Below are 20,660 nucleotides of genomic sequence, written 5' to 3'. Positions count from 1 at the left end.
CTGGGACTCGATCTTCTTGGGAATGTGGGGATTACTTAATGGCTTGGTCCAGTTCGCAAGCAATGTCTTTTTCAGGACATGGTGCAAGGGAACAGTGGACGCTTCCTTAGGTGGAGAAGGATAGTCCAGGAGCTCAAACATTTCAGCCCTGGGCTCGTCCTCCACAACCACCGGGAAGGGGATGGCCGTAGACATCTCCCGGACAAAGGAAGCGAAAGACAGACTCTCAGGAGGAGAAAGCTGCCTTTCAGGAGAGGGAGTGGGATCAGAAGGAAGACCCCCAGACTCCTCGTCAGAGAAATATCTGGGGTCTTCTTCGTCCTCCCACGAGGCCTCACCCTCGGTGTCAGACACAAGTTCACGGACCTGTGTCTGCAACCTCGCCCGGCTCGACTCCGTGGAGCCACGTCCACGATGGGGGCGTCGAGAGGTAGACTCCCTCGCCCGCATCGGCGAAGCTCCCTCCGCCGACGTAGTCGGGGAGCCTTCCTGGGAGGTGGCCGCGGTCGGCACCGCACGCGGTACCGACGTCGGGGACCTCAACCTGGGCGATGGACCAGCCGGCGCCACGCTCGACGGTATCGGAGGCGCAAGCACCGCCGGTACCGGAGGGGTAGGGCGCAACAGCTCTCCCAGAATCTCTGGGAGAACGGCCCGGAGGCTCTCGTTCAGAGTGGCTGCAGAAAAAGGCTGAGAGGTCGATGCAGGCGTCGACGTCAGAACCTGTTCCGGGCGAGGAGGCTGTTCCGGGCTGTCCAGAGTGGAGCGCATCGACACCTCCTGAACAGAGGGTGAGCGGTCCTCTCTGTGCCGATGCCTGCTGGGTGCCGACTCCCTCGGCGACCCAGAGCTCTCGGTGCCGACACGGGGAGGAGACCGGTGTCGATGCTTCTTCGACTTCTTCCGAAGCATGTCACCGGAGCTCCCCAGCACCGACGAGGAGGACGTAGAATCCATCCGTCGCTTCCTCGGGGCCGAGACCGAAGAGGGTCGATCCCGGGGGGGCTGTACCGCAGGAGCCCTCAGGGTAGGAGGAGACCCACCCGAAGGCTCACCGCCACCAGCAGGGGAATGGACAGCCCTCACCTGCACTCCTGACGATGCACCTCCGTCCGACGACATCAGCAGACGAAGTCTCGGTACCACCGACGTCGATGCAGTCGCCCGATGCCTCGGCGCCGATGCAGAGGTCCTATGCCTCGATGCAGTCGATGGAGCAGCAGCCAAGGAAGATGGTCCGGACGCTGACGACGTCGATGCACTCGATGCCTCCGGTGCCGATGCCGACGAAGAGCCCGAGAACAAAACGTTCCACTGGGCTAATCTCGCTACCTGAGTCCGCCTTTGTAACAGGGAACACAGACTGCAGTTCTGAGGGCGGTGCTGGGCCCCTAGACACTGAAGACACGCAGAGTGCCTATCAGTGAGCGAGATTACCCGGGCGCACTGGGTGCACTTCTTGAAGCCGCTGGAAGGCTTCGATGTCATGGGCGGAAAAATCACGCCGGCGAAATCAAAGGCCGAAATGGCGAAAATTGAAGCACCAAAATTTAAAGGGAGAAAAATCTCGACCGAGGCCAAACTAGGCCTACCCTGACAACGAAAGAAAACTTACGGGGCAAAAGCTGTGAAAATTACGGGAAGGGCAGAAAACCCGAAAGGGTCTTCCGGAACACTTCCGGAGCGCTTCCCGAACTTTTTCAACGAAAAACAAGGAAAAAACACGTCGAAAAGGACGCACGAGGTCGACTCTCTGGGGCACGAACGGCGTAACACGACCGTACCGAGCGCGGACGAAAGAAGACTGGCCGGCTCGAGCCGGTTTCGGGCGGGAAGACGGCCGCGCATGCGCGGTGCGCATGGGCGCGCGAGGACTAGCAAAGGCCTTTGCTAGTAAACTTTCCGATGGAGGGGGCTGCCGAGGACGTCACCCATCAGTGAGAACAAGCAGCCTGCTTGTCCTCGGAGAAAAGGTGTTACGGGCGGTCACACATATCCGGGGGAAGCGGGGGGATATTCTGAACACAGCGGAGGCCGTACGGCGGCGTTTTGCTGAATTTTAACCCTTCTGTGGAAGCCATTACAGAATATTTAGCTGAGAGTGATCTTGCCTCTTTGACATTTCAACAGAGAGCAACTTTGGAGGAACCTGTTTCCTCGGTTGAAATTCAGCGAGCAATCCAGCATTTGCCATCCTGTAAATCCCCGGGGCTGGACGGCCTCCCGAACGAATTTTATAAGAAATTTGCCCCCGAATTAGCACCACTACTAGCCGAGTTGTTTAACCAAATTGGAAAGGGGGAGACGCTTCCCCCCTCTATGCTGGAGGCATGGATAGCTGTGCTACCTAAGCCCAATAAAGATCATGTGGAATGTGGATCATATCGCCCTATCTCGGTCTTGAATGCTGATGCCAAAATATTAGCTAAGGTCTTGGCTAATAGGTTGGGCCCGCTACTCCCTGCAATAATACATCCTGATCAGGTGGGCTTTGTTTCACACCGAAAGGCAACAGACAATACGCGGAGAGTACTCGATATCATGTATTTAGCTAAAAAACTAGGTAGGCCTCTGTGTCTCCTGAGTCTGGACGCTGAAAAAGCCTTCGATAGGGTGCACTGGCCCTACATGTATAAAGTTTTGGAGACATTTGGGATAGGGCCACAGTTTCGAGGGTGGATACAAGCGTTTTATAGCTCACCCAAAGCGTGTATTAGAGTGAATGGAGGTAACTCTGATATGTTTGCTCTACATAGGGGTACCAGGCAGGGGTGCCCTCTCTCTCCGCTACTGTTCGCCATGGTTATGGAACCGTTTGCATCAAGGGTCCGATCTAACCCAGGGTACACTGGCATAACCATAGGGGGGAGAGAACATAAGTTGTCCTTATTCGCAGATGATGTGCTGTTGTTTGTCCCTAGGCCACTAACTGCCTTCCCTGAGCTCTTGAGGGACATTGAAGAGTATTCTGCAGTTTCAGGGTTTAAAGTAAACATGTCGAAAACTGAAGCCTTAAATGTGACTCTCCCAGTAGGAATTGTGGATGAAGTCAAATCGCTATATGCTTTTAGGTGGGCCCCACAGAGTCTTCGTTACTTGGGAGTGAATATCACTGCTCAACTTTCGGAACTCTTTACTGCAAACTATAAGGGATTGTCCCGGGTGCTTGCTGAGGATATGGAGAGCTGGGGAGATATTGGACTTTCATGGTTTGGCCGTATAGCCGCCATTAAGATGAATATCCTGCCGCGCCTGCTGTACCTGTTCCAGGCCCTCCCAATAGAGATGCCCCGAAAATTTTTAGCGGCACTGCAAGACCGTATTGTGCGGTTCATCTGGGCAGGTAAACGCCCTAGGCTAGCAAGAGCTTTTCTGTATCAGGAGAAAAACAGGGGAGGACTTGGGGTCCCCAACTTGGCTCGGTACCATCGGGCAGTGCAGGCACATGCGGCGGTGGAATGGTATCAGGATTACCCAGATAGGCAGTGGGTGCATATAGAACAGTCTACAGTGGGTGCACGGCCCTTGAAAGCGCTTATGTGGATGCCGAGTACTCTTAGGTCTTTGGGGGAGGGATTGTGTCCTTCTGTATATGTCACCTTTACCAACTGGGATAGTCTTTTTCCAAAGCGTCAATGTACACTGTCTCGTCTGTCCTCGATAGCACATAATCCTTTGTTTTACCCGGGAACTGAAGTAGGACCATTTGCAAGGTGGTATGAGGGGGGTTTGCAGACATGGGGTCAATTATTTGAAGGGGAGTCCCTTATGTCATACCAGATGGCCCGTGAGCGGTTCCCGGTAGTGGGGACTGACGAATACGCATATCTTCAATTGACACATTTCCTTAAGACTCGGGCAGTCCAGGAGGTGATACAGAGGGAACACTCTCCTTTAGAAAAACTTTGTGAGGGACAGACCATGACAGGTGGGTTAATATCCCGATTGCACCACATTCTTAATCAGTATATACCTCGTCATACCATACATAGGAAGAGCTGGCAGAGAGAGCTGGGTATAGAAATAGAGGAGGCGGCATGGGAGAGAATGGAGCAGGCTGCGGCGGGGGTGTCGTCTCATGTACCTTTCAAAGAAAATGCTATCAAAGTACTGTTTCGGTGGTATATGTCACCGGAGCGCCTTCAGCGCATTTACCCGGCCTTGTCAGGCTTGTGCTGGAGGGGTTGTGGTCTCAGGGGATCCATGGGTCATATCTGGTGGCATTGCAGGAAGATTAGAGCCTTTTGGAAAATGGTCCGAAGTAGACTGCAGATGTGGCTGGGTCGGACGATTCCCTGGCATCCAACCATTTTCCTTTTCTCGGCAAAAGTGGCGGGATTTTCTCCCACTCAACAGGCTCTCTTGCGCTATGCCACGTGTGCAGCTAGAATTGTAATAGCAGCCTCTTGGAAACTACCAGTGGTCCCACCGCTGGATATATGGCTCCGAAAGATGGGGTATGTTTGCGAGATGGAGCGGCTCATGGCTGAAAGACGAAACCTAACGCCTAAGTGGCGCTCAACATGGGATGCTTATCTCCGCTATACTCGCAAATGAAGTAGGCATAAGAATTAACGATGCAGGTCCGGATTGGGAGGGTGGGGGGATTGAGGGGGGTAGGGGTTAGGGTCTTGTTATCCTTTGATAAAAGTTCTATAAACCTTGAAGTTTTTATGGCCTCGCTGATCAGGTCTCTTAGTTCTTTCAGTAGCCGGGATAGGGAGTATGGACATAGCAATGCGTTGTTAACTGCATGATGTATTTTCCACTATGTTCTCTCTGATTTCTGTTCAGTTTTATGTACCAGGACTTAAGGCTTATCTTGTCATACTTTACTGGATTGCTATATTGTCTATTAATAAAGACTTCATACAAATTAAAAAAAAAAAAATTGGTTGAATGGTGGAAGACAAGAGGGTAGTGGTAAATGGAGCTTGCTCTGAAGAAAAGGATGTCGTCAGTGGAGTATCGCAGGGATCGGTCCTAAGGCCGGCTCTTTTTAACGTCTTCATGAGCGATATTGCGGAAGGGCTTTCTGGTAAGGTTTGTCTCTTTGCGGATGATACTAAACTCTGCAACAGGGTGGACCTCCTGGAGGGTGAATGACATGAGGAAGGACCTAGCGAAGCTGGAGGAATGGACCGATATTTGGCAACTAAGGTTTAATCCCAAAAAATTCAGGGTCATGCACTTGGGTTGCAAAAGTCCGAGGGAACGATACAGTATAGGGGGTGAAGTGCTTCAGTGTACGAAGGAAGAGCGGGATTTGGGGGTGACTGTGTCTGATGACCTTAAAGCTTCTCAACCATATGTTAAGCTCTGGAACTTTCCCCACAGACCATGTAACATTCTCCTCACTCCCATTCCAAAGAAACTTAAGATTAAATCTGATGTTATCTCAAATTACCGCCCAGTGGCTTCTATACCGCTGATTATCAAGTTAATGGAGAGCATGGTTAACGTTCAGCTCAATAATTTCCTGACTCACTTTGATATCCTTCACCTCTCGCAGTCAGGTTTCCGTGCTCAGTATAGCACAGAGACAGTACTAGTCACCCTCTTATCAAATTTCAAACAAGAGCTATCTATTGGACGGAAGGTATTACTGCTTCGATTCGACATGTCAAGTGCCTTCGATATGGTGGACCATGACCTGCTACTTCATCTACTAGACTCATTCGGCATAGGAGGGTCTGTTTTACACTGGTTCAAGGGCTTCCTGACATCCAGATCTTACCAGGTCACAGTGAATTCTGCCACTTCTGCTCCATGGACTGCCACTTGCGGGGTACCCCAAGGTTCACCCCTTTCACCAACATTATTTAATGTCATGTTGATGCCCTTAGCCTCAGCTCTAGCAAAACTGGGCCTAAATCCGTATCTATGCCAATGATATTACCATCTACATCCCCTTTCATTCCACCTTATCCAAAATCGCTAATCTTATTGAAGCTAGCTTCTCCACTATTGAACACTGGGCACAGGTGTTTCAGTTTAAACTAAACAAGGATAAGACAACGTCTCATACTCTTGTCCCCCCATAACAAGATTACCGATGCAACACTTCCCGTTAAGGATTATGTTCTTCCAATCTCCAGCAATCTGCGACTTTTGGGAGTGCACCTGGACATGCACCTACAGTTAGACAACCATGTACATTTGGTCTCTAGAAGAATGTTTAATGCTATGTGGCGGCTCCGGCGCATAAGGTATTTCCTTACCAGAGAGCTGTTCCATACATAGCCTTGTGCATTGGTTAGTCCTATCCCACCTAGATTATTGCAGTGGGATTTATGCAGGCTGCAAGGTCTCTTTATTGAGGAAATTCCAAACTGTCCAGAACACGGCCGCGAGACATTCTGGGAAAACACCGATTTGCACATGCACAGCCTCTGCGCTACAACTTACATTGGCCACCTGTACAGGAACGTATTATTTTTAAAATCTGCTCTTTAACCCATAAAATCATCTATGACCATGCTCTGGAATATATGCTCAGCTTGACTGATCGCCCACCAAGGAATGCCACGCCTGCAGCTCGGACATATCTCCAACTGCACTTCCTGGACTGCAAGGGTGTCAAATATAAGTTGATTTTTACCTCTTCTTTTCGCTACTGGAGTCCCAAATACTGGAATGGTCTTAAGCAGCACCTCAAAATGCAAATGGACCACTCCCTCTTCAAACAAATGCTAAAGACTTATTTCTTTGTTAAAACGTACTCCCCTAATTACTGTGCTGATTAATATACCCTTTATCCTCCCCCACCCTGCTTAGTTCCCCACCGTTAGCTTCTGCTTCCCTGGTCTTTCCATTGTCAACTTTATCTGCATTTTCTTAATTTGTAATTTTCCTAATTTTCTGTAAGCCACATTGTGCCTGCATGTGTGGGAAAATGTGGGATACAAATGAACCTTAAATAAATAAAAGAAACAGGTAGAAATAGTGACGGTCAAAGCCAGGAGGATGCCTGGGTGCATAAAGAGAGGCATGATCAGCAGGAAAAAGGAGGTGATAATGCCATTGCATAAGTCTCTAGTGAGGCCCCATTTGGAGTACTGCGTGCAGTTCTGGAGACCGCACCTACGGAAAGATATAAACAGGGTGGAGGCGGTCCAGAGGGTGGCTACGAAATTAGTAAGCGGTCTTGAATGCAAAAATTATAGGGACAGGCTTGTGAACCTCAACATGCATACGCTGGAAGAGAGGAGGGAGAGAGGAGACATGATAGAAACGTTTAAATATCTCAAGGGCATTTATGTTTAGGAAGAGAGCCTTTTTCAAATGAAGGAGAGCTCTGGAATGAGGGAGCATATGACAAAGTTAAGAGCAAATAGGCTTAGGAGTAACCTAAGGAAGTACTATTTCACAGAAAGGGTGGTGGAAGCGTGGAATAGCCTCCCGGTGGAGGTGGTGGAGTTGAGGACTGTTCCAGAATTTAAAAAGGCATGGGATAAGCATGTGGGATCGCTTAGGTACAGGAAGAATTAGGGGTTACAGAGGATGGGCAGACTGGATGGGTCATATGGCCTTTATCTGACGTCATGTTTCTATTTAAACAGAGTCCTTAATACCAATACTCTCAAGTTGCACTCAATACTGCAAGAAATGTTAAAAGAAATTCTCTGCTCTGTTTCTTTAGGTATAGCATTTGGTAAGCATGCAAACAAATGGAAGGTTTCCCATTATATCTGTGATCTATCACCATTATATAGTTATGAAAATAACATCAGACTTTGGACTTACATAGATAAGCTATTGAATGATACTGTAAGGAAAACAGATTTTTCCTGTAGTCTCAGTCTCAGGTACTCGAACGCTCCTGTTTAATCATTACCTTTCACAAAACAGAAATGAGCTGCAACTGTACAGAAATCCAAACCACATGTTCCTAACTCTTCAAACAATAGCCACATACCAAGATGTAAGCATTAGAAAAGCTATTACAGTCCTACATTTTTCTTCTAAATCGTACAGAATGTGTCAGGATTTTTCTACTTCACAGCACTGCCAGGAAAGCTGCTACTCAGCACATGGAGCCCTTGTGTTATTGTTACTTGGGTTCATCCTTGAGACATTCTATTATGTAGAATGAATACTTTATACCCTAGAAAGGGGGTTCAATAAGAAGTAGACATATTGAGTTTCAATTACACTGACTTTTCTGCACGTGGGTGGGCTATTAGTGCAGCGACCTTCTGGCAGCTGTCAAGCTCGCTCTTGGTCCAGCAGTAACTCATGTAAATTCATGACAGTTCCTGGGGTTCCTTTAGAATTGTCTTTCCAGGAGCTAAACATTTTAATTTTCCCTAGGCTGCTCAAGAAACTTTCTATCATCACAGCCATTCCTTTCCTTCATCGCATCCATATGGCACATCAACTCTGAATACGTGCATGGTGCTTCTCTCCTGAGAAAGTTAATTCCTGTATCTAGTCCAAAAGACAACAAATAAAGCTAGTATGAAAATAAAGCTATCAAAAATTATTTCATAAAACTGGGCAATACAAAACTACTTGTAATTGAGTGTTCTCAATGTCAGATTTTAGCAATGATATTAGGCTGTAGATCACAGGAGCATATCCATTGGCTAAGACACAAGTTACTAAGGGTTCCTTTTACTAAGCTGCATTAAGTGATAGCGTGCGCTTACCACAGCTTAAAAGGGTTTACCACGGGACACACTCAGGCATTCTGCAGTAAGTTTTCAATCAATGTGCACCTAAAAAATATTCTTGATTTCTTTAAGTGGGTGACTTAAAGTATTGGATTGAGGTCATGTGCTAGATGCAATCTACCTGGATTTCTTCATAGGAGATTATTAATAAACTTACCATACTTAAAGCAGGACCCAAAGCGGTGAACTGGATTAGAAACTGGCTGACCGAGACTAACAGACGACAACGGTAAATGGAATTTGCTTAGAGGAAAGAAAGGCGTATAGTGGTGTTCCTCAAGGAATATATTTGTCAATGTCATTGCTGAAGGGTTTGAAGGAAAAACATGTCTTTTTTGCAGATGACACAAGGATTTATTTGGATTTTCCCACACCTTTTTCAGTAGTAGCTCAAGGTGCATTACATTCTGGTGCACTGGGTACTGGCCTGTCCCAGGAGGGCTCACAATCTAAGTTTGTACCTGAGGCAAAGGAGGGTTAAGTGACTTGCCCAAGATCACAAGGAGCAGCAGTGAGATTTGAACCTGCCACCTCTGGATGTCAAGACCGATGCACTAACCACTAAGCCACTCTTCCACGCCACATTTGCAACAATAAGAAGTAGACATATGAGTTTCAATTACACTGACTTTTCTGCACGTGGGTGAGCTATTAGTGCAGTGACCCCCCACCAAAAAAACCCAGTTTCCACTAGTTGCTAACTAAAAATGGTGTTTATTACAAAAAAACAAAGATGAGAGCAAAAGTTAATCTTCCTTTTTGACAACAGGATGAAGAAGACAAACATAATGCTGAAGTAGAAAATTAGAATAGACTTTTATAGATTTGAGGCACAGAAAAGGAAGAAAGGCCCAATCAGTATGAAAATCCTCTTATTTTATTCAACCAATTAAAAAATAAGTAAACGTGAAAACACACCTTCTACTTTGTACACTATGTAAGAAACAAGTTGTAAAGAATGATTACTGGAAACACCACCTCTTTTTATCCCATTGGATTCATTATACAAGAATCCTGTGGGATAAAAAGCTGATCCCCTGTCTAATCATAAGGAAGTATTTCATATAAGAACAGTCATACTGACTCAGATCAATGGTCCTTCTAGTCCAGTACCTTGCTTCCAACAGTGGCCAATCCAGGTCACAAGTACCTAATAGAAACCAAATTAGTAGCAAACATTCCATGCTACCAATCCTTGGGCAAGCAGTGGCTTCCTCATGCTTATCTCAATAGCAGACTATGGACATTTCCTCCAGGAACTTGTACAAACTTTTTTTTTTAAACCAGATATGCTAACCGCTGCTACTCCATCCTCCAACGAGTTCCAGAGCTTAACTATTTGTTGAGTGAAAAAATATTTCCTCTTATTTGTTTTAAAAGCATTTCCATGTCATTTCATTGAGTGTTCCCTCATTTTGTACTTCTTGAAAGAGTAAAAAATAAAATAAAGTCAAATCACTTTAACCTGTTCTGCACCACTCAGGATTTTGTAGGCCTCAAACATATCTCCCCTCAGCTATCCGTATTCCAAGCTGAAGAGTCCTAACCCATATATTTTCAACCTCTTTATGTATTTATTGCATTTGTATCCCACATTTTCCCACCTATTTGCAGGCTCAATGGGACTTACAGTATTCCGCTCTGGTTATCGCCACAGCGGAGTAAAGATACAATTAATAATTACATAAGAACGTAAGTAACATAATTTCATCTCATGGTACACTTACACGGTGTTAAAATTATCAAGGCACACCCCAACACATGGTCCAGCATTTTACCTTCTTATCCCAACACCCCCCCCCCCCCCCCCCACATGGTCCAGCTTTTTACCTTCTACCCTCCCATAATTCCACCCCACACATGATCCAGAATTTTGCCTTCTAGTCCACCCCACCACCACACATGGTCCATCATTTTACCTTCTATCCCACCCCCCCACCCAACATGGTCCAGCTTTTTACCTTCTACCCTCCCATAATTCCATCCCACACAGTCCAGAATTTTGCCTTTTTCCCCTCCCACCCCTACCTGCACCCCCACAAATAGGCCAGCCTTTTACCTTCTCTCCTCCCCAAATAATCCAGCATTTACCTTCTATTCCCCCACCCTCATAGTCTATCACCCCCCCCCCCACTGTCACGAATAGTCCAGCATTTACCTTCTTTCCCCCCACCACAATCACAAATAGTCCAGGATTTACCTTCTCTTTCCCCCACTCCCCTAAAAATAGTAAAGCATCTCTCCCTCCTGTCCCCTCTCCAGCTAGCAACCAGGCATCACTAATTGTCTCTCTTGATCCCCTCCCCCCATGTACCTTGTAAAACTTTTCTTGTCTCTAGTGGTCAGCAGTAGTGAGCAGCAATTCATACAGCCTGCTTATGTCAACCCCAGAGCCTTCTCTCTGACGCTTCCCACCTATGTGGAAGCAGGAAATTACATCAGAGAAGGCTCTGGAGTTGGTACAAGCAGGCTGTATGAATCGGTGTTGCCTGCCACTGATTGCTAGAGACAAGAAAACTCCATTCTGGCACAAATTAAGTTGACCCAACTCCCACGGCACACCTGGGGAGCAGCTGTGGCACACTGGTTGAAAAGCACATGCTCTAACCACTTTAGCTTTTCCTCATATGAGAGGAGTTCCATCTCCTTTATCATTTTGGTCACTCTTCTTTGAACCTTTTCAAATTCCGGTATATCTTTAATGATATACAGAGACCAGATCTGAACGCAATACACATGGTGAGGTTGCACCATGGAGCGATACAGACGCATTATAGTATTCTTGGTCTTATTTACCATCCATTCCTAAATTTCTAGCATCCTGTTTGCTTTTTAGGCCACGCTGGGCTAAAGACAACACCTAGATTTTTTTTCTTGGGTGCTGACCTCCAAGGTGGACCCTAGCATCAGGCAACTATGATTTGGATTATTCTTCCCAATGTGCATCACTTTACATTTGTCCACATTAAATTTCATCTGTCATTTGGATGCCCAGTCTTCCAATTTCCTAAGGTCTTCCTGCAATTTTTCAGTTCACATGTGTTTTAATAACCTTGAATAACTTTGTATCATCAGTAAAGGTAATCACCTCACTCATCTTTCCGATTTCCAGATCATTTATAAACAAGTTAAATAGCACCAGTCCCAGTACAGATCCCTGTGGCACTCCACTATTCACACTCCTCCATTAAGAGAAATAGCCTTTTAACCATAACCTCTATTTTCTGTGCAATAACCAATTCTAAATTGTGAAGCGCTGCATACGACTGGTAGCGCTATAGAAATGATTTGTAGTAGTAGTAATTCCTAATCCGCACCAAAACATTGACTCCTATCCAATTCTCTCAGACAAACTGTGTCAAAAGCTTAGATATACTGTATCAACTGGCTCACCTTTATCCACATGTTTCTTCATGCCTTCAAAGAAATAAAGTAAATTGGTGATGAAACTTCCCTTGGCTGAAGCCATGCTGACTCGGTTTCATTTGTTAAATAAGTAGAGTACCTTAAAAATAAAGACACTGAGAAGCCCAGCTTGCCCTCTCTTTTCTTCAGGTACCAATCTCCTTATTGTGCCCTTTCTCCCATCCATTCACTTAACCATCTTCTGTGAATCCTCCTTCAGCTTCTCAAGCCCCCTCCCTTTGGATCTCTCTTCCTACGGCTCTATGAGACACTTCTTACCCCAAATTCAAGAATCTTCTTAAGACTCATCTCTTTACTGAGGCCTCTGGCTGACCTGCAGTGTGTGACATCATTGTGTCTTTCCCTGGAATTTGAATTTTATTGTAAACCGTGCAGTAGCCACATATGGACCTTGTGGGATAGATCAAGTGCTAGGAAATAAATAGATCTACCTTTCCCAAGTTTAAAGCAATTTCCCAGCAAATAACTTACCAATGATGATTTGTCCTGCCCTGGATGTCCTCACAGCACCTCTTCTGGAAGTGCTGTGAGGACCTTTTCATTAATATGTAGGTGGTATATGAAAACGTGAATAAATAAAATAATTAAATTCATACTGAAACGTTTTCACAAATGGTTTGGTATCTTGTTAATGAAGTATTTCTTCTCAATTATCAATTTAAGGGGACCTTCTACTATAGCTTAGTGGCCGATAACAAGTAGTGCAAGCTCAATGTCAAGACACCCATAGGTATAAAATGGGCTCCTTAGCATTTAGTGTGCACTAAGCTTCAGTAAAAGGGCCCATAATGATTTTGCCCCTGAAAGGATAAATGCTTTACTAAATGCTTTTGGCAAAGCAGCTATGAACTGAAATCAGCAGTGCCAGGTTAAATTTAAAAAATATGGACAGCTGTCACTTTAGTTGTGATGAACAGTTCCACAATCGAGGAGGCTTTGCCCATCAATATTCTTTCTTGAGAAACATCTTCTATTTTGAAGCAAAGTAACTTTGAGATAAAAGGCCTGGCTTGAATGAATAACCACATATTCAAAGAGGTAAGAGAAAATACAAAGCAATTTAAAAATTGTATTCTTGCTCTATATAAATAGTTCTCAAACCTACCTCAAATTTTCCAGCTCCTGCTTTCTCAAAGGAGAAGAAGGTGGAGCGGAGCTGAATTTATCTCCTTCATGACTTTTACTGCTGGAACAGAGACAAAATATTAGACAGAGGCAGAAACATGATGACTCTCAACACAAAAAATACAACTTAGTAAACACCAATGACAATAATATACTCAAGTAAAAGCAACATGCAGAACAAAATAACAGTTCTAGATTTTCTTCATTTTTAAAAACAACTTCATCTTTAACTTTTCTTAAAAGCTCTTTTACAAGACAGTAAATTCAACAGTGCTGATTCTGAAATAAGATCAAAATGCAGCCAAAGATCTAGATGCAATCAAAAACTAATATGTATTTACTAAACATTAAACCCTCAAGAAAACTTCTTCTCTATATACATAACTATGAAAATGGCTTTGGTATATTATTTTGGAAGCTCCATTCTTGTTTTAGACGTTCATAAACTGGATTTCAGATGTCCATATTGCATGGACATCTTAATCCTGATTCTACAAACCCAAGACTGGAAAATCTAATACTGAAGAACGTAAGGGGGTGTGTTTAGGTGGGATGTGGACAGGCTTAAAAATAGGTGGGTCCCAAAAACAGGTAGGCAAGCAGTCTGCTAAGTCCCAAAGTAAGGAAATTGTGGAAGCAGGCACTTTGGAAGAAGAATGTCATTTAAAAAAAAATTATTGGTTGATAAAATTAAAACACCACCCAACACTGCTGTGTTTCACCCTGCTTATGGGGCACAAACTTAACTTTACGGTGTAAGGGATTCACATCACCATGAGGCATTACAGGACCTCCAAATTCAAGTGGGGTCCTTGAATGGGCAGCATACTCCCCAAGTCCACAAAATCAGATTTCAGGAATTAGACCAGTTACCTAGGATGTCCATGGAGCACTAACTGTTTACACTTACCCTGTGTCTTAGTTGCAAACACAGAGTAAGTTCAAAAGCTTGTGCAGAATATTTAGGGAGTGTGCCCAGCATCTGCTCACCGTGTACTGTACTGGGCATTTACCATACCCATTCCATCCAGAATTCCAACAAACCCAAAAGCCATGGTGGTACACCACCCCAAACTAATACCCCCCCCCCCCCAAGACAGGTCCAAATCCCCCTCCAACGCACCCACAAAGAGAGTTTCTGAGATACTACTGACCCCCCCCCCCCCCCCCGTCCACATCCCCATCCACTCCTGTTGTAAATTTAGGGGTCCAGAGCCGCCCCCCCCCCCCCCCCCCCCCCCCCAAGAAGGCTGGAGTGACCTTAAATCTGACTCCATCTCTAAATAGCACTAGTACTGGGGTAATCAAGGAGTTGTGAAGTTCTAAAAGGAATTGCCACTAAGGGAGACGTTAGGTCTAAGGAAAAGATACCAGCCTTATGACAAACTGGATTTATGTCACAGGTTATACAATGCAGTGAAAGACAGCCTGATACAGCAAAAGCATTTATACTTACAGCCTCTGATCATAAAGTGAAGTCCACAAATCATCATTTGGAATGAGGAGTTTATTTGCCAAGGTACAAGTCAAATCAGTGATTGACAACAGGCACGTACAATCAATTAGTTATAGGAATATAATAATCCAGCTGCAAACAGGTGTTAATTAGTTCCTAATCTTTTATAATTTCTCTTACCAATTAGAGGTTTTACAAGGGAAAGCAATTAGGTAATTTGTCAATTCTGCTGGACACATTGGTTTCCCTTGGAGAGAGAGAGTGGCAACCCTTTTCTCTCTAACTTAAACCAGGAAATACTCTGATTTTTATAGGTGCCCTCAGGATATGGATAATATGACAGCAGATATACCTGATTGGATCTATGCCAATGTCATGGTTGTCACTGATTGGCTCATGCTAATGAGTAGCTTCTATCTTGCTAACATGGTTTTGTCTTTAGCTCGCTTGACCACAAATCTTAAGCAAGACCCTGCATCCAGCTACACCTTTCCTTTCTCACACCATGGCTGACCACAATCCTGCTCACAGGAAAGTCTCATTTCTCAACTTGTTTTTCTAACTTACATTACAGAAAATTCCACTTTGTAACAGATACGGCTTCCATTTTGTGCTGAAATCCTCCATTTTGTTTCCATATCTATTGACCTAACTTTTCCTAATTTAGCTTATTTAGGCCTCAATCCGGGCTACAAACTAGGCCATACTTTTCCAGTAAGCTCCCAGTTATGTCAGCCATCAGATTTCTGACTCGGCCAAGGTCTGTAATAGCCTGAGCTCTATGACTGGGCCCTCCACCATTCCAGTGGGGGGGTCTCTGGCTGTACCATAATTATACACTCCCCACCAACAGTTCCAGAAACTCCATTCCGTTCCCTCATGAGTGCCAATCCTCCTCCCAACACCCCCCCCCCATTGAATCCCAATCCCAAAACAAAACCCCCTCCCCAGATACAACAGCCACAGCCTGCCAGAACCCTACCTTCTCCCAATTCCACTCCCAAACCTCCTGCCCACACCTCCTAAGAACCTACCTGGAGTACAGATGGCTCGTTGCAGTGTTCCTGGGTGGCAGCAGTCCCCCACCGCTGCTATCTTGGCATTCCTGCCAGTTGCCATCGAGTCCAAGACTGCAATTCCCCAGTGCTGAATGATACAATTGAAAGCTGCATTCACTAACTGCCATTCTCTTGGCTCTAGCATGTTTGTGCTCAGGAAGTCTTCTTGCACATTTTCCACTCTGGCCACATGTGCTGCAGATAACGAATGATGAGCTTCTCCTTTCAGCGCAAAAGCAGACTCACTGACTCCATCATACTTCAACTCCTAGTGCCATCCTGACAACTGAAATATGCAACTGCTGTCATATTGTTTGACAAAATCTGAACCATCTTGTTCTGTACCAATGGAAGAAATGCCCAGAGTGCCAAGCAAAGGGCTCTTTGCTTCCTTTGAAAACCATCAACGTTGAATTCAAGTATGCACATGTTGTCACCAAGTCCATTCTAGTGACTCCAGATTCACTCCATTTAACAGGTTCTCTTCTTTCAACCAGTAAGTTAGACTGGACCTCACTCCCTCCCCCCCCCCCCCCCCCCCGAGAGGAAAATTTATCCAAACATCCAGGGATTGAATGGACCACTGGGATAAGACATCTCTGCAATAAGCACGTAAGGGCCCTGGCTCAAGGCACCAGATTCAAGACTGTTATCATCAAGCCCAGAATCTGGAGAATATCCCAAGAACTGGGACCATTCACCTTCAGCAGGTTTCAGATCTGCAACTTTAATTACTAATTTTCTTGGTCAGAAATACCTTCTTCCATCTGAATATTGAACGAAGCATCAAAATACTCTAGAGAATGAGATGGAATTAGAGGATTTTTGGAAGCCCTTCAAGACCAATGCAACTAATATGGACTTAGTGGGTTTTGGAAATAAGCTCTTCAATTAGTTTGCTCTCTGCAAAATTAATGGCCCATCTCATCTCCTGTAGGAAACGAGTCACCTGAGCTGTCACTACCTTGCTCTACTTGTGGGACTTATGGCTGAATCAGCCAATCATCTAATAGGGGTGAACTAAAACCCCCTTCTTCCAGAATGCAGCAGAAACCACTACTATCAAGTTGGACAACATCTTCATTGCCATGGCCAGCCCAGATGGTAGTGCCTGAAACAAAGTGTTCTCCCAGAAATGTACTTCTGGTGGCCCACCTAAATGCAGATATGCAAGTAAGCCTCTGTGAGATTTAAAGGAGGTCAGAAATTCTCCCTGTAGCTTGGCCATTGTCACAGACCTCAAGGTTTTCATCCAGAACCTCAGAAACCACAAGGCCTCGTTGACCTGTTTCAAATCCAGGTTGGGTGAAACATGACTCCTTTTTGTCAACCACAAAACAAATGGAGTAAATGCCTTATCCCCACTCCTTTGGTGGGAATGAAACCACTGCCTCCAGAAGAAAGAGTGTTTGCAGAGTCAATCTGACCACCTGTACCTTTTCAGAAGATCAGCAGGTGGACTCCAAAAGAACAATAGAAAGGGCCAAAACTGAGAAGGTACTTCTTGTGGATAACCTCGAGCACCCACTAGTATTAAGTACATATGTGTTGCCATACTGGGACAGACTGAAGGTCCATCAAGCCCAGAATCCTGTTTCCAACAGTGGCCAATCCAGGTCACAAGTACCTGGCAAGATCCCAAAACAGTACAATACATTTTATGCTGCTTATCCTAGAAATAAGCAGTGGATTTTCCCAAGTCTATTTTAATAATGGCTTATGGACTTTTCTTTTAGGAAGCTATACAAACCTTTTTAAGCCCCGCTAAGTTAACTGCTTTTATAAATTTACTACCTTATAATTTCATTGCATGCCCCCTAGTCCTAATATTTTTGGAAACGGAAAACAAGTGATTCACATCTATTCTTTCCACTCCACTCAATATTTTATATACCTCTATCATATCTCCCATCATCCGTCTTTTCTCCAAGCTGAAGAGCCCAAGCCATTTCAGCCTTTCCCCACAGGGAAGTTGTCCCATCCCCTTTATCATTTTTGTCACCCTTCTCTGTACTTTTTCTAATTCCACTATATCTTTTTTGAGATACGGTGACCAGAATAGCACACAGTATTCAAGGTGCGGTTGCACTATGGTGCGATACAAAAGCATTATAACATCCTCGTTTTTATTTTCCATTTCTTTCCTAATAATACCTAACATTCTATTTACTTTCTTTGCTGCTGAAGCACACTAAGCAGAGAGTTTCAAAGTACCCTCGACGATGACTCCTAGATCCTTTTCCTGGTCGGTGACTCCTAACGTGGAACCTTGCATCATGTAGCTATAGTTCGGGTTTCTCTTTCCCACATGCATCACTTTGCACTTGCTCACATTAAACATCATCTGCTATTTGGATGCCCAGTCTCCCAGTCTCAAAGTCATCGTGCAATTTTTCACAATCCTCTTGCAATTTAACAACTTTGAATAACATCGTGTCTTCAGCAAATTTAATTACCTCACTAGTTATCCCCACATCTAGATCATTTATAAATATGTTAAAAAGCAGCGGTCTGAACATAGACCCCTGGGGAACCCCACTATCTACCCTTCTCCATTGAGAATACGAACCATTTAACCTTACTCTCTGTTTTCTATCCTTTAACCAGTTTTTAATCCACAATAGAACACTACCTCCTATCCCATGACTTTCTAATTTCCTCTGGAGTTTTTCATGTGGTACTTTGTCAAATGCCTTTTGAAAATCCAGATGCACAATATCAATCAGCTCACCTCTATCCACGTTTGTTCACCCCTTCAAAGAAATGTAGTAGACTGGTGAGGCAAGATTTCCCGTCACTAAATCCATGTTGGCTTTGTCTCAATAATCCATGCTTTTGAATATGCTCTGTTTTTTTGTTCTTTATGAAAGTCTTTACCATTTTGCCCAGCACCGACATCAGGCTCAGTGGTCTGTAAGGTAATGTGGACCCATCTCTACATCTTGGGCATTTGTCAACCAGTAACACTGCAGCATGAGCTACCAAAACCTTACTGGAATCTTCTGGCACCTCCTGTGTGCTCCTTACTCCCTTCTTGACGTCCCTCTGGTAAACTGAAAGGACTACTACCTGGACAGGTACCTACTTTGGTGGGGAGCCACCAACTTCCATGGATGATTCCTCTCAGCATCTCAAAATGTCCCATCGTTTATCTTCTGGGAGCCAAGAAAATCCCATCCAAAAAGCAGCTTTCCTTAAATTCCAATTCCTTAGCCAAAAGAGATGATGCACCATCTCAACTCTTGCCATATACTTCAACAATGCCTGTATTAAATCATACAAGGCATCAGCCAAACATATGGACCCATTTCCAAGCATGCCACCTCCAAAACTCCTTTCAAGGACCCCATCAGAGACTACCTGCTGGGTAGCCAGACTCGAGCTACATAATCTCTACAAATAGCCACTTGCAAGGCCAATACTGACATGTTAAATGACATTTTCAACAGCATTTCCATCCACTGGTCCTGTGGATATTGAAGGGCTGCACCACCTCCACCAAAATGATCATCTTCTTGGTCATGACCAAAACTAGTGCATCACCTGCAGCAGGCACAATTTCGTTCTCCTCAGCGGGTTCCTAACATAGTCTGGCCATGAATCTACCCACCTTAGACTAGTGTATCCCACTCTTTTGTGATTATGCTTTCATTTTTTTAACTTAAAGTTTTATTATTTTTATACAATAATATAGCAGCCAATAAAACCGCTCTATAACAAGAAAAAATAGCAGGAACACATGGTTTCTTCTATGCATCCTGTAATGTAATATAATGTAATAACAAGTCTCTTAATTTCCCCAATTACACTAATAATACCAACCTCCTTATTCCACTCCCCTCCCTTAACCTAATAGGTACTTAACGGTTATTCCTTCGCCAGCACTGAAATTTCTTCCACTTCCAAAAAGTCCTATCCAATGATATTGAAGTGTTATCATTTTATATAGATCATAAAACATCTAGCTTAATCACCACCATTCTCCAGTTTGGGGAATCTGCTGCTTCCAACTGGAGATCAATACCAAATGTCCAGTTCAGGTCCTGGCATGTTAAGGAGGGCCACTTCCACTGGCTGGGTCACCATTTGGATACAGAAAGTGAAGGTGCCTTGGTGCTTTATAACTTTTGCTACGTGAGACGTGGGGTAAGGAATATTGTAGATGAAAATATTCGAGTTATTCCCCAAGTTTTCCACGTCATCACTGTGACCCCTGACGCAGGTGCTAGTCACCGAAACACGGCCCGTGTCGGGTCAAGGCTCATTCATTAAAGAACTTTGTTCCATTTTAAAGGCCCGTGGTGCTGTTTTTTTGTTTGATCATTTTATATAGATCATAAAACATCTAGCTTAACCACCACCATTCTCCAGTTTGGGGAATCTGCTGCTTCCAACTGGAGATCAATACCAAATGTCCAGTTCAGGTCCTGGCATGTTAAGGAGGGCCACTTCCACTGGCTGGGTCACCAATTTAAGCACAAGTTGAGACAATAATGAAAACACCTTACACCAGTACATTTGTTATCACCCCACAGCTCCACCATGTATACACGTATGTCCCTCGCTGCCCAAACACCTTCCAACACTTCTCCATCCCACTCCCCCGCATTTTAAAGAGCTGCACCAGGGTATACCACCACTGCATTGACACTTTATATTATTTTTCCACAACACTCCCAAGGATCTTGCCCACTGCCATATATCACCTCCCAATCCCTATCAGGTATCATCCTCTATAGGTCTTTTTCCCAATCCTTCAATATACTATAATTTTGTTCCCCTCCTACAATTTAAGCACTTAAAATTTGGGAGATTACTCCCTTCTGCAATTTGGCCCCAATAGTTGTTCTAAAACAGTTTTTCCCCACACTACCTTTCCAAATGCCCCTGAGCTCTGTACACAATGTCCCACACATACAA

General features: G+C 44.6%; 1 protein-coding gene across 5 annotated transcripts in view; it reads right to left on the bottom strand.

Moving 5' to 3' along the window:
• Positions 1–20,660, bottom strand: part of CNOT10 (CCR4-NOT transcription complex subunit 10) — a 130,103-nt gene that overhangs the window by 45,316 nt on the left and 64,127 nt on the right. For 4 of the 5 annotated variants that reach the window (XM_030206031.1, XM_030206013.1, XM_030206046.1 and 1 more), the window contains one exon: positions 13,207–13,287. In XM_030206031.1, coding sequence (XP_030061891.1) covers positions 13,207–13,287 — 81 coding nt within the window. The remainder of the gene's footprint in view (positions 1–13,206; positions 13,288–20,660) is intronic. The other variant, XM_030206038.1, reaches the window with a different exon arrangement.

Source organism: Microcaecilia unicolor, chromosome 1 (assembly GCF_901765095.1).
Source record: "Microcaecilia unicolor chromosome 1, aMicUni1.1, whole genome shotgun sequence".
Taxonomy (NCBI): domain Eukaryota; kingdom Metazoa; phylum Chordata; class Amphibia; order Gymnophiona; family Siphonopidae; genus Microcaecilia; species Microcaecilia unicolor.
Note: the sequence above shows the minus strand (reverse complement) of the source record. Positions and strands in the feature narration are given on the sequence as shown.